General features: G+C 36.7%; 1 protein-coding gene across 1 annotated transcript in view; it reads right to left on the bottom strand.

Moving 5' to 3' along the window:
• Window positions 1-12,106, bottom strand: part of LOC101891633 (uncharacterized) — a 267,752-nt gene extending 255,646 nt beyond the window's left edge. The window contains exon 1 of the mRNA XM_059119435.1: window positions 11,452-12,106. Coding sequence (XP_058975418.1) covers window positions 11,452-12,024 — 573 coding nt within the window. The 5' untranslated portion in view covers window positions 12,025-12,106. The remainder of the gene's footprint in view (window positions 1-11,451) is intronic.
• Between the last annotated feature and the right edge of the window lie 2,721 nt (window positions 12,107-14,827).

The following is a 14,827-nucleotide window of genomic DNA, read 5'->3' on the forward strand; positions in this document are numbered from 1 at the left end:
ACGCACTCCGTCGTATTTTGCAAGAGACCCCTCTGTATCTCCAAATTTAGACTCTTCTATACGATCTTCTTGTCTACGAAAATTGGCTATATTCGTCAACGAAATCAGCAAAAAAGGCAGAAGTTCGCATTTTGTGTATTTCGGCTATCGCCTGTAAGTAATGTATGTATTTTTCAGACAAAAGTAGTGGTCCATTCTACCCGCTGTCCTAAATTCTAACTTAATGCGAGATTTCGTGTCTTTTGGTTTCTATTTGTGACCTTTATAACGGCTGCAAAATCAGGAAAATTTTTAGTTGTTGGTCCATTTCAACCCCTAAATATATTGCGGTCATCCTTAAGAACAATAGGCCTAGCCTATTGAGCCTAACCCTACCCTTTTCGTAAGGATCGGACGATAATTGCAATCTGTATATAATATCCCAAACCTGTGTTGTAAGTGGAAAAATATTACAAAATGTACACCTTAATATTATAAGTGTACAGTTTTGTAGATAGGCTGAACGTACACCAGAAAACAGCCACGGTTGTCTTCTTCCTAGAATACTTAAATGATTTTGTTACATGTGTAGTCTGTTTGGGTCAGTCATAAATATTGTATTGATGATAAGGAAATGTCTCGCCCAACTAGTTGTCTTAAGGATAAAAGGTTTTATTACCCGCCATGCTGTGTGTACGTGGGGTGCATTTATTACCCCTAGCATTTATGACTGCATTGTGGGAATTTACTTTAAGGTAGAGTGTCTAGGTACAGCATGCATCCTAATGGCTGTTGAAGTATTTGTTATGTACTCTAATAAATAAGTGTATTGGTATTTGTAGTTTTAGTGATAGTTTAAAGATATGATAAAAAATAAAGTTAGTTCCCTTAGAACATTCAACGAAACGACATCGAGCGGTTTTATTTAATTTTCTCCCCCTAACAAATTGGTGACCCCTAGATTTAAACACGCGCTGGAAATAGTAAAAAAAAAGTGCAGTGCAGTAGCGAAGTTAAAAATTATCGAAAAAAAAGTGCAGTGCAATAGTCGAAAAAAAAAAAAAAAAAAATAATAATAATAAAAAAAAAAAATAATAAAAAAATAATAATAAACAAAAAAAAAATCATAATAAACAAAAAAATAATAATAAACACAAAAAAAGTAGCAGATTAAAGTCGGTAAGTCCAATTTTTGTTTGTTAATTGTCTTATTGTTGTTAGGAAGCGATCCAAGAAAGCTTAGTTCACTCGCTGAAAAAATGGAGAGTTTAAAGACAATAGACAGACAACAAGTTTTAGGCCGTGACTTGACACTATTGTATAATGAGTTGCAGGTTTTGTTAAAAAAAACTATATGGGGAGAAAGTGTAGGACAGCGAGTGGACGAAATTTGTAAATCTTTCTTGGAATTTAGTGCCGAGTTTGAGGCAAATGACAAGGGACTCCAATCACCATCCCATGTATTGAGTAAGAACGATTACTTTACAAGTTCGTTCGTAACTCAAGTAAAGGATGTGATTGAAAAATTTGCGATACAATATCGGGAAATTAGTGGGAAGTTAGAAGAATTAGGAATTTAAGAGGTTCCACATTAACGTTGAACCAATTTCCTGGCGCAAGTGCTCTTCCTGCTAATTCTGATACGAAGCGTTTATCTCTTATGCCGTCAAGTTCGAGTAAGGGCATGGAGAATAAAGAAAACGATGCAGAAAAAAAAGCATCGCCGGAAAAAGAAATAAATTCTAATTCCCGTCTGGTGTCACATTTTCAGTACACCTTAGGTGATTTAGATGGTATTTTGAATGAGGCCTTGGAAAATGAGATTCCACGAGAAGAAATTCGTGAAAATTTTAACAAGGCCGAAGCGGTTTATTTTAAATATTTTAATGAGTTTGGTGACGACGAGTTAACCGAACTCTTTTTTAATTTAAAAGACAGGTTCATGGCAATTCCTAGGAAAGAAAAAAAAACAATGTCTCTTCCATTTAAGCTTCCAACGATTGAAATTCCGGTATTTAATGGAAAAATGGAAGAATGGGAATCGTTCAGGGAATTATTCGAGCAGCTTGTACTCGATCAGCCAATAACGAAAACACAAAAAATGTGTATGTTAAAGGCGAAAGTAAGTGGCGAGGCACGTAGAAAAATATCTAAATTGCCCGCTACAGAAGAATATTTTGAAACGGCATGGAATATATTGAAGGATCATTACTCTAACAAAAGAGCTACTACTTCGATATATTTCAGATCCATCATAGATGCTCCTTACGTGGCATACAATTCACACAGTGTGAAAAAATTTGTAGACATGGTAGGGGAAAGTTTACAGGCGTTAGAAGCAACACGACTTGATGCAGAAGAAATGTATCAAGGATTCGTGTGCTATTTACTGCAGAGAAAACTGGATGAACAATTAAGGATCCAGTTTGAGCAGTCTGTAGGAGCACAGAAACAGCTTCCAAAAGTTGACGATCTAATGAAGTTTCTGAAACAAATGCAGTACTCATTAGAAGCGAGTCAACAATTCACTGGGTATTACGGTAAGCAAAATCCGTAGACTCAACATATATAGGGGGGGATATGTCAAAAACGCTTTCACAAAATGTGAAAGAGGGGCGTTTTGACAGAAAGACGAAAGGGCAATACGGACCAAAGGAAAAATGTCCTCTTGGGTGCCCAGTGGCGCATGTGCTAAACAAATGTTCCAAATTTCGCGTCCTTCCCGTGGATAAAAAGTGGAACATTGTTGTAGAAAACAACATTTGTTCTCGATGCCTAGCTAGTGGGCATTACAAAAAATATGCACTAGTTCTATAAATTGTAGAAGTTGTCAAGGCGAACACAACTCCTTGTTACATAAGGAGAAAGTTTGCTCTAAAAGTGCGGTCGTTAACAATAGGCATAAGGAGAATACATGCGTATTGTTAGCAACGGCTACTGTCTTGATAAAGGACAAAGAAAATAAATGGAGAACTTGTAGAGCATTATTAGACAGTGGCTCTCAAGTCTGTCTGATGACGGAAACGTTAAAAGACAAATTAGGATTAACTGGAACTAGATCTCAAATTGAAATTGAAGGTTTATCCAGGAATAAATGCCTATGCCAAGAAAAGGTAGATATACAAATGAAGTCAAGAACTTCAAAATATAATATCAATATGGAAGTGTTGGTAATACCAACCATATTGTCAAACGTGCCAGAAACTAAAGTTGTGGAAGAGAACTTTCCGCAGGGAATGACTCTAGCAGACCCCAATTACAACATACCAAATGGAATAGATATGTTGTTGGGGGCAGAAATATTTTATGACGTACTGGTGGATGGTAAGATTAAATCTGGGACTAGTATCCTAAAAAATACAAAATTAGGATGGTTAGTTAGTGGTCCGGCGGTTATCGACACATCTACCAAGGATATTAAGGTCGTAGCAACAATTCAGACGTCATGCGACGAGGAATTGCGAAAGTTTTGGGAGATTGAGGAGATCCCCAAAATGGTAAAACTTACATCAGAAGAAAAAAGATGTGAGGAATTGTTTGATAATGGCGTCAAAAGAACTCCAGATGGCAAATTTGAAGTTCGACTGCCATTCAAGCAAGGCACAGACATGTTAGGCGATTCAAAAATAGTGGCAAGGAGAAGGTTCATGGCATTGGAGAGGAAGCTGAATAAAAATAGTGAGCTTAAGATGCAATACCATGAATTCCTTAGACAGTATTTAGAGTTGGGACATATGAGCCTGGTGAGGAATCTACGTGATGTAGAAGGTGGTTATTATTTACCTCATCATTGCGTCCTCAGACCAGAGAGCTCAACAACAAAATTGAGGGTAGTGTTTGACGCATCGTGTAAGTCGTCAAAAGGGTCTTCGTTAAATGGCGTGCTCCATACTGGGCCAAGAATACAAGACGAGCTGTTTAGTATTCTGCTCAGATTTAGGAAGCACAAGTATGTGTTTTCTGCCGATATAGAAAAAATGTATCGACAAATATGGGTTGCAGATGCAGACAAGAAATTCCAATTAATATACTGGAGGTTTAATGCGAATCATGAAATTAAAACATATTCATTAAATACAGTTACCTACGGAACTGCATCTGCTCCATATTTAGCGGTAAAATGTCTGCAAAGAATAGCAGATATAAAGGAAAGGTCACATCCTTTAGAGTCACTGGTGATAAGAAGTGATTTCTACATGGATGATCTCATGACTGGTGGAGATAGTCTTCATCATGTCATACAAATGAGAAAAAATATCGCAAGAATATTGGATGAGTTTGGCATGCCACTAAGAAAATGGGGTGCAAATAATGATGCAATTTTAGAAGGAGTAGAAAAAAATAATATCGAAGAGATACTCGATATTGAAAATGGAGAACCATCGTTGAAGACACTAGGAGTCAGATGGTCTCCAGAAAGTGATGTATTTTCTCTCAAGTACAAGGCCACAGAGGATACAAGAATTTCGAAACGATCCATATTGGGTGAGATCGCGAAGTTATTTGATCCTTTAGGGCTCGTTGGTCCAGTCATAGTGACTGCGAAGATTTTGCTTCAAGATTTGTGGAAGCAGAAAATAGATTGGGATGATGAAGTTCCACAGATTATATGTACCACCTGGACGAAAATTCGGAAGGAGTTACTAGAACTCGAGAAAGTAAAGGTTAAGCGCCACATAATCTGCCAGGATCCAGAAAGAGTAGAACTGGTAGGGTTTTCTGATGCTTCTATGAGAGCATATGGTGCTGTGGTCTATTTGAGATCTATAGACAGAGAAGGGAAAATTTCGGTGCGGTTGGTAGCTTCCAAGTCGAGGGTAGCACCAATAAAAATAGTTACGCTACCAAGATTGGAACTATGTGCTTCAGTATTACTGGTAGACCTAATGACAAAGGTTAAGGAAGCATTAAGAATGGAAGTTGACGGAGTTTACTATTGCACCGATTCAGCAATAGTTCTAAGCTGGATTAAGCTTGATCCAGGTAGGCTGCAGATATTTGTCTCCAATAGAGTGAATGAAATTCAAACCAAAAGTATGGTAGAAAATTGGAGACATGTATCGTCGGAAAAGAATCCTGCAGACTTATTATCGAGAGGCGTATTTCCAAAAGAAATAATTGGAAATTCACTTTGGTTTGAAGGCCCAGACTTCTTAAGGGAAAACTCACTCATGGCGAGGGAACCGGAACCTTTAATAGATATACCGGAAATTAAAAAGGCGGCTAAAGTTAACGTGGGGATAAAAAAAACACCTGTGTGGGAAATGGTAAATCACCGAAATAAATTTTCGTTTTTAAGAAATGTGATGGCCTGGGTGTTGAAGTTTATCAACACAACAAGAAAGGGTTCCGCGAAGTCGTATGTGGTATATAGAAAAGAGGCGCTTCAATTAATATTGAAGGATATTCAGAAGGACTGCTTTTCCCACGAAATATCTTGCTTAAATAAAGAAGATAAAATAGCCAAATCTTCAAAGATAAGGACATTGTGTCCATTTGTAGATGAAGCAGGAATATTAAGGGTAGGTGGAAGACTACGAAATAGCAATTTGTCTTTTGAAGCCAAACACCCCATATTGCTGCCATACAAAAATAAGATACTGGAATTAATGATGGAAGAATTACATCAGGAGAAGCTTCATATCGGACCTCAAGGGTTACTAGCCATATTTAGGCAACAGTTTTGGCCTCTACGTGGTAAGCAGTTGGCTAAAAAAGTGGTGAGCAAATGCTACAGATGTTTTAGGGCAGAGCCTAGGAATTTACATCAATTGATGGGTAATTTGCCTGAGGATCGAGTTATTAGAACCCGACCCTTTTTAAACACAGGGATCGACTTTTTAGGACCACTGACGATACATCACAAAATTAGAGGGAAGCGAACGGACAAAGGATATGTATGTGTGTTCGTGTGCTTTGCTACAAAAGCTGTCCACTTAGAGGTAGTATCCGATTTGACAGCGGCAGCGTTCATTGGGGCATTGAAAAGGTTTGTCGCCAGAAGAGGTTGTCCACTAAAAATTTATTCAGACAACGGAACAAATTTTGTTGGGGCTGCAAACAGTTTGCATGAAGTGTATAAGTTGTTTAAGAGTAGCAACCTTACGAAAGATATTGACAGGTTTTGTACATCAAGGGATATTGAGTGGGTTAATATTCCGGCTAGGTCTCCGCATGTAGGAGGTCTGTGGGAAAGCTGCGTCAAGTCGGTAAAAAGGCATTTACATAGAGTAGCAGTTGGAACCATGACATTTGAAGAAATGTGCACGCTCATGGCACAGATAGAGTCCATTTTGAATTCTCGTCCGTTAATACCATTGTCAGACGACCCAAATGATTTCAATGTTTTGACGCCGGCTCATTTCCTGATAGGAGAAGACCTTTCAACGTTCATTGACGCAGATTCGAATAGAAGCTATCAAGGGATGCGGGGACATTGGAAAGACGTGCAGGCTAGAACAGAGGAGTTTTGGAAGAGGTGGTCCGGTGAATACTTATGCGAGCTCCAAAGAAGGTATAAGTGGGCTGACAAGTGGGAAAATATAAAACCTGGAACCCTGGTTCTATTAAAGGAAGATAACCTTCCACCCCTTTCCTGGAGGCGCGGCAGGGTCATCCGAACTATAATGGGTTCGGATGGATTGTGCCGTATGATAGACGTAAGGACAAGCAATGGAGAAACGAAAAGATCGGTCCACAATGTTTGTCCTTTTCCTATCGACGATAATGATATTGATCATGATAAAGCGGGAGCAGTCAAAACAATTCCCGTAATGAAAAATAATGGTGGCTCGGTCGAATCGGCCACATCAATTAAAGATAAGGGTAGAAAATTCAAAGCAAAAGATCTATTCTTATATATTTTATTTATGCTAACAATATGTAACCCAGTTAAGAGTCAAGTAGAGGTAACTAATTTTGAAGATAGGGCTGGCGTGTTTTTTGAGGAAGTTGTTGCTGTCGGCCTGACTAAATCATCTTGGAATATTGTGGCGCACGTGAAAATGACTGAGTATACGTCTGGGATAAAGGCGTTAGACGAAGCAGTAAAAAAATTCAACGAGGATGTGATGAGAATACCCGAAATGAAGCAGTTAAAGTGCATTCAGCGGTTGCAAGAAGCCCATGACCGCATGAGGAATCAACATGACGTTATAATGTCGTCAGCTCCAGTTCAAAGAATTAGAAGGTCGGCGGTGCCGTTTGTTGGTAGCATATTTCGCTCGCTATTTGGCTTGATGGACGAAGAGCATGCTGATGATCTGGTCAAGAGAATTACAATGGTCGAAGATAACCAAAAATCCTTGGTAGAGTTGTTAGACAATCAGACATCTCTCCAGGACATTACGACCAGAATAATAAAGGAGCAGAATCAGGCCGTGTTTACAAACATTGCAAATTTAGATGAATCTCTTGGAGAGCTGAGTAAAAAAATCGACGAGATCAACAGGAGAGAGAGCGTGGCTATGAAGGCGACGGAAGCGTTGTCTGCTATCCAAGATGTGGAGATCGTACAAAGAGATCTTATTGAGGCAATGGTTAATGTTCGGGGTAGCTTTCTTCATGAAATTCTTCCCGTGAAAGTCTTCAAGCAGCAGATCCAGGTCATAAAATCATCTATTGGAAGAAGATTACACCTGCCAACCGAGTCTCCGATCGAGCTAGCAAAAATTGCTGATGTGTCGACCAGAACAACTGAAGAATATATGTTGTTCAATATCCGCCTTCCTCTGATAAACACTGATCAATTTACCGCTTATGCAATACAGTCCTATCCAGTCGTACAGGACGGGTTGTCTGTTCAGTTAAAGGCTCACAGCAATTACCTATTGATAGATGAAAAGAAAACAACATTTTACGCCCTCACAGAAGACGACTTTGCCAGATGTCAAAAAATGGACAGAATGATCATATGCCAGCAATTGCATCCCATCTATAATACAAGAGAAGCCACTGAATGTGAAGTTAGGTTGTTTTTAAAACCGAACCAAATGCCTGAGAGTTGTGACTTCGCCATTACAAAGTTTCACAACTTCTGGAAGCAACTTCGAACACCCAATATGTGGGTATTCTCAGTTACGAGCGGTACCGTCACAGAAGTCAAATGTGGTGGTAAGCGACAAAATACTAGAATTCGAAATCAAGGATTACTAAGAATGCAGCCGGGTTGTACGTTAGAGACTGAAGAGATGAAGTTGTGGGCGCACGAGAATTACCGCAGTGAAGTCAACTACGTTTTTCCGCAATTCAACATTTCCGCATCCCTGCCATCTCTCACCCATCTATCTTTGAAGAATAAAATCGAAGTCTACAAATTACCTGACATTCCGCAAGTTAAACGGTTTCTGGGTTTTCCTGTTCATCTCGATACGCATCACCTAATGCACTACAGTCTCAACTTTACAACGTGCCTTTTCATCGCGGGTATCATCATTGCGCTGTACTTGGTTATCCGAAGGTTGTATCATCTATCCAGCCGTTACCTGCCGGTGTCTATCGCCCTTCCTCAAATTAGATAGGGTAGTTGTATATAAAAGTTTGATGAATGTAATTAGAAGATAGTTATGTTTATATCTGTATATTATTCTGAATAACTAAAAGAAATATATATCGGGAACTAAAGTGTAACAGATACTATTAACATATATTAGTCAAATAATCAATCTTCCAAAAAATGATAATGTATAGTAACGGTTGTAAGATAAGGAATAAAGAAGATCGCTAAAATTAAAATAAATGTTAGAACTTAAGAATTTGATAAAGTCATTTTCATATTAAAACTTTCATTGTCATGGGTATATTTTTTAATATGATGTAGTTGCTCTCCATGTTATGTTGCTTTGAATTGTGTAAAATTAATATATTGACAACTAAAATAATTGGTCAAGTACTGCATTGCATATTTACAAGATACAATCTCTTATTTATAAGTTGTTGGAAAATTACAATCTTCCAAGGCCGGGAGCATGTACAGTTTTGTAGATAGGCTGAACGTACACCAGAAAACAGCCACGGTTGTCTTCTTCCTAGAATACTTAAATGATTTTGTTACATGTGTAGTCTGTTTGGGTCAGTCATAAATATTGTATTGATGATAAGGAAATGTCTCGCCCAACTAGTTGTCTTAAGGATAAAAGGTTTTATTACCCGCCATGCTGTGTGTACGTGGGGTGCATTTATTACCCCTAGCATTTATGACTGCATTGTGGGAATTTACTTTAAGGTAGAGTGTCTAGGTACAGCATGCATCCTAATGGCTGTTGAAGTATTTGTTATGTACTCTAATAAATAAGTGTATTGGTATTTGTAGTTTTAGTGATAGTTTAAAGATATGATAAAAAATAAAGTTAGTTCCCTTAGAACATTCAACGAAACGACATCGAGCGGTTTTATTTAATTTTCTCCCCCTAACAATAAGTCAAATTGAAAAAAATATGAAAAAATAAAAAATGTCAGAAAATACAAAAGATCTATATTAAGATCATTTTTGACTTATTTTTAAGCGATTTTTTTTAGATTTTATACTTTTATGTCAAGAGCGCGTTCTGAATTGGCAAAATTTGTCAAAATCGGTCCAGCCATTCTTGAGATATAAGCTTTCCATCTAACATTCCTTTCCTTTGTATATATTCATTGTATATATTTCGCTATATATATCCGATATATTTACTATCGGTATCTACATAACGGTCAGAATCGACCTGTTCGTCTATTTATGATTTCGCCGGGACTAAAAATATTCGCGGTTTCATAGAAAATTTCACTTATATTTAACACAAATGTTGTGGCCTATTTCACCCGCTAAATATTACCCGATGACCATCAAAATTGGAAGGCTTCAGCCCAGCCCAAAGCTCTAGCTCCATGCTTATTTCCGCGTCGATTGGTCCATAATTGTGACCTGTAGAGCAACTGTAAAATCAAGAAAATTTTTTTTTTGGTCCATTTCGACCCCTAAATATTATGCGATCATCTCCAAAAGAAATAGGGTTCTATTCTGACCTTGACCCCACCTCCATTCTAAATTTCGTGAAGATCGGGCCATAATTGCGACCTGTAGAGTGATTACAAATTAACATGGACAGACGGACAGACGGACGGACGGACATACATAGCTAGATCGACTCAGTTCGGCGAGATAGGAAGATCCATACATACTTTCCTATGTGGGAAACCAATATTTCGTGGTGTTACATAATTTTTGGCCCAATCAAACTTATAATACCCCCAACACAAAGTGTTGTAGGGTGTAATTACAAACTATTTATTGGAGTGCTTTCTGACCGAATATTATTTTTTTGTTCACAAAATCCTCAGTAAAATAACTACGGCTTAAATCATATAGAGTCTCTGAAAATTAACAAGGAAAAAAGCTGTAAGTTCCACCATTCGGTACAAATTTGGCAAATTCAAAAAAAAAAAAAAAAAAAAAAAAAAAAAAACGGTTAAAAATTCTGTAAAAATCTTAAAAATACCGAATGCCTATACGACGACGTGGACCTGCATAGGTAACTTTTGTCATAAGTTATTACAATATTTAAATGCGAAACTTGAAGAAAAATCTGTTTATAATGTAGCTAAAATCATCAAAATACCGAATATAGCAGGTACCGTTATATGGGGGCTATACGAAGACGTGGACCTGCACAGACAATTTTCTGGCATGGGATGAAGTATCCATTACGAACTTCACATGCGAAATTTGAAACAATTCCGGTAAATAATGTCGCTACAATCATCAAAACACCGAATATCGGGGGGTACGATATATGGGGGCTATACGAAAACGTGGATCTACATGACCAATTTTCTGTTTTATGCTGCAGTATCTATTACGAACAAATAACAAATTTGGAACAATTCCGTTAAAAAATGTCGCTAAAATCATCAAAATACCGAATATCGGCGGGTACCGTTATATGGGGGCTATACGAAGACGTGGACCTGCACAGATAATTTTCTGTCTCAGGCTGTAGTATCCATTACGAACTTCAAATGCCAAATTTGAAACAATTCCGGTGAATAATGTAGCTAAAATAATCAAAATATCGAACATTGGGAGGTACCGTTATATGGGGGCTATATAATAACTTGGACCTACATGGCCCATTTACGAACTTAACCTGTCTACTGGTAAAATATACATGTGTGCAAAATTTTAGCCTTCTATCTCAATTTGTTCGAAAGATAGCGTGATTACAACTGACAGACAGACAGACATTCATGGCTAAATCGTCTTAGAATTTTACGCTGATCAAGAATATATATACTTTGTTGGGTCTGACATGAGTATTTCGAGTAGTTACAAACGGAATGACAAAATTAATATACCCCCCATAGTATGGTGGAGATTATAAAAATGAATTAAGAAGCCGTTAAATAACCTTATATAATATTGTTTAATTATGCATAACTAGTATTTAATTCAGAAAAATGATAAATAAATATACAAAATAAATTTGATTTTCTTACCTTAGATCGAATTTGTTCTAAGACCTCGGCAAAATCACCTTGCTGACAGGCATGCATTAAACTGGTACAGCCCTGAGACAGACGGTCCACTCCCCCAACATTGGCAACTTTGGATTCGAAACTTTGTTGTAAATTATTAGTTCTAGGTGGAATATCACTGGCTAAATTATTACACGATTTCACGGTCAATATATCACCGCGCATTTCAATGCTTCCGTTAAATTCATGATTCAAACTTTCCGGCGGATAACTAAGTCTAGTCGCCGACTTTAGTGTCACAATTGGTGTATCGACTCGTGTCTCATGACGTTGAACTAATATCGATGGCTTAACTTGTGATGGCTGAGGATGAACTATTGTTGGCAATGCTGGATTAGATGATTGTGGTTGTTGTTGTTGTTGCTGTTCGACATCTTTTTCGTTGTGTTGTTGACACATTAGAAGGGGACTTTGGAATTGTAAACGTTTCTTTTTCGTTGATTGTTCTTTAATGGCGGTTCTACTACTTTGAGCATGCAGACGTGGCGGCTTTGGTGGGCCTTGAAATTTCATTTCCTTTATTTCCATTTCCATGCTCTATTTGTGGGATTTTTGCACTTTTTTTCTCAAACTCAATTCTCACACTACGTTATCACTTTTTCTTTTATTGCCTTTTCATTCTTAGGATTTATATGTTTCAGTTTTCTATGATATACATACAACCAGAGCCACAAACATAACGCAAAGTTAACTAACCCACATTATTTCTGTATCCTGATTTCCTTTTCCAATATCGAATGTACTTACGCAAGTTCCTCAACAATCTTATCCGGGATAGAGGGGAGCCATCATCTTACGGAATGTTCAACGAAGCATTCACACCTTAACGTACTTAAATTTCCTAGCGAAATTAAATTTTGTAACGCTAAACTAGAATTTAATTGTTTATTAGGTTCGAAGAAATCAAAAAGTGGAAAATGGGAAACGTAGCCTTAACCGTAACATAGGGTTTACAGGAAAATGATGCACGCGTAGGCGTGAAAGTATTTACATGTACTAAAATTGAATACTTTGTATTGAACAAACGGAATGAGCTAGAATTCTAAAATCGGAAACAAGTGTCACTGATGGAGTGCAAAATAGGTTTATCAAATGATTTTGGAAATTTGAAATTTACGAAACTTTTAAAATGGTACCATTTGGTATTATGTGAACGGATAGACCTAAAAACTTGAAATTTGGTATGAGAATCAAGATTGAGAATCAAGTTTCATATATGAAGATGGTTTAGGAAATGTGAACTAAGTGTGAGAACTGCAATGTATAACACAAAATTTGGCCCACTTCGGTTTAGGGTGAACGGTTGAAGTTAGAATTTTAAAATTTTGTATTGGGGCCATTGTTGGTGGTAGGTTTGTGATAATGACGTAGATTTAGAAATGGGTACTACAAGGTACTACATAATTGGTACAATTTGGTATAGGGTTAACAGATAATGCTTGAAATCTAAAATTTGGTATAACGGTCGCTGGTCATGTATAGCCTGGATGTATACAGGTGTTTTCGGGAATGTGTAGCAATTTCGTACGAAAACAAGTTAAAAAGTATCAGTCGGTTTTGCCGACAGATGTATACCCTCAGCCAATATTCGACTATTTAAGTATATTTTGAATTCTGTTATGAATATTCAAATTCTGAAGGAATGGACCAATATTTTCCATTTCGTATCGGAACTAAATAAATATCATATAAATGTTGCGACGTGCCAGTTTTAGATTATATTGGTTACTTTCTTCACTTTATATGAGATATAATTTTAAGAAAATGTTATAGTCGACCGAAGTATTCCATTTTCATACTTCATCTAATACAGAAGAAAATATTGGTATGTGCAAAATTACAAGAAAATCGAACATTTATTTTCAATTTTATGCGAAATCATAAATTTCATATTCATCTCAGGTTTTCGGTTGTGTGAAATATTTACATATAGCTAGTTGTGAAGAATCGCTAATTTGTGTCTCAAATTATGACAGATAAAAGAATTCAAAATTGTGACCCTTTGTGGTTGAGGTAACAGAAGTGTGAATTTGAAGACAGTTAGATGCTTATTTCGCTTTCTTTAAGCGTTTTGTTTTTCAAAATCTTGAACCCTATGTGGGAGAGGTACCAGAAGAAATGTTTCAATTTCTATTTCATCTACCATTACAGATATTGTATTCATAGAAATATTGAGACATCCCAAGTCTGAATGGAATCGGATGTTAATTACGCGTTTTATAAGCTTCATGGGTATTCAAAATGTTGGCCCTTTGTTCGAAAAGTACTAAATAGTACTAATTTTAGTGTCTAGGATGGATGTATGTAGATTGTTTTGGATATACGCAATAAGTAGCGCATTGTGCTTATTAAAAATATTACGGCATTCGAGAGATATTATCCGCACCAAACAGACGACATACGGACGGGGGTACACCCCTAGATTGATTCCAAATGTCCTGAAGTGGTTTTGTTCCAAAAAGACCCAGGGTCTAATACGTTATTACGATGAGGTACTTATAGGCCTTATCAAATGAAATATACTCTCTGTATCTATATGACTGAGGTTATAAATATTCCACGATTATAGCTCAAAAGTTCTTGCCTTGATCTGGCTCTAATGGTCCTTGGAAAAATATTGATAAAAACCAAACAAAAAAAAAAAAAAATTTGTTGTCGTACTTGGAAGTAACAAATAGTCGTAAAAATTGTTAATAATAAATAAGGTGCTGAAAAAAAATATTCTTGAAAAAACACCAAGGTTATAGCCCTATGAAATGATCTTCCAAATTCCAGGATCATTCATTTGTTTGTCCTGGATAGAAATCTTTTTAAAAGTCCATAAATTCTTAATAAGAGAAGCATATGTCTCTTAAAATATATTATTTAAAAGCCCAAAATTTAGCTTTGCTAGCGCTTGAAAATTTTTTTAAAAAGCTAGAAGAAAGACCCCTATAAACTTGCCGGTGTGGTTCACATGGTCCTGGAAAAATATTCCTGAATATATTCTTTGTAAAATGTTTTAAAAATGATGTTCCTTGAAAAATGATGTTCCTTGAAAAAATATGCAAAATATGTCTTAGAAATCCACAAATATAGCTCCAGAGGTCCTTGAAAAATGATTTTTACAAAATCCACGATTATAGCTCCGTTACTCCTTGAATTAATATAACTAAAAACAACAAATATAGGTCTAGAGTTCCTTGAAGAAAATATGTTTAAAAAATAAAAAAGTCAAAGATCATTGATATCTGAGTCTTTAAACAAATTGACGATTCGCGATTATAGCTTCCTTGGTCCTTAAAAAATATATCAACGTTGTATCTTTATTGTTCCACAATTTTAGCTCTGTTGGCAC

This window comes from Musca domestica, unplaced genomic scaffold, assembly GCF_030504385.1.
Source record: "Musca domestica strain aabys unplaced genomic scaffold, Musca_domestica.polishedcontigs.V.1.1 1, whole genome shotgun sequence".
In the NCBI taxonomy this organism is placed as follows: Eukaryota; Metazoa; Arthropoda; class Insecta; order Diptera; family Muscidae; genus Musca; species Musca domestica.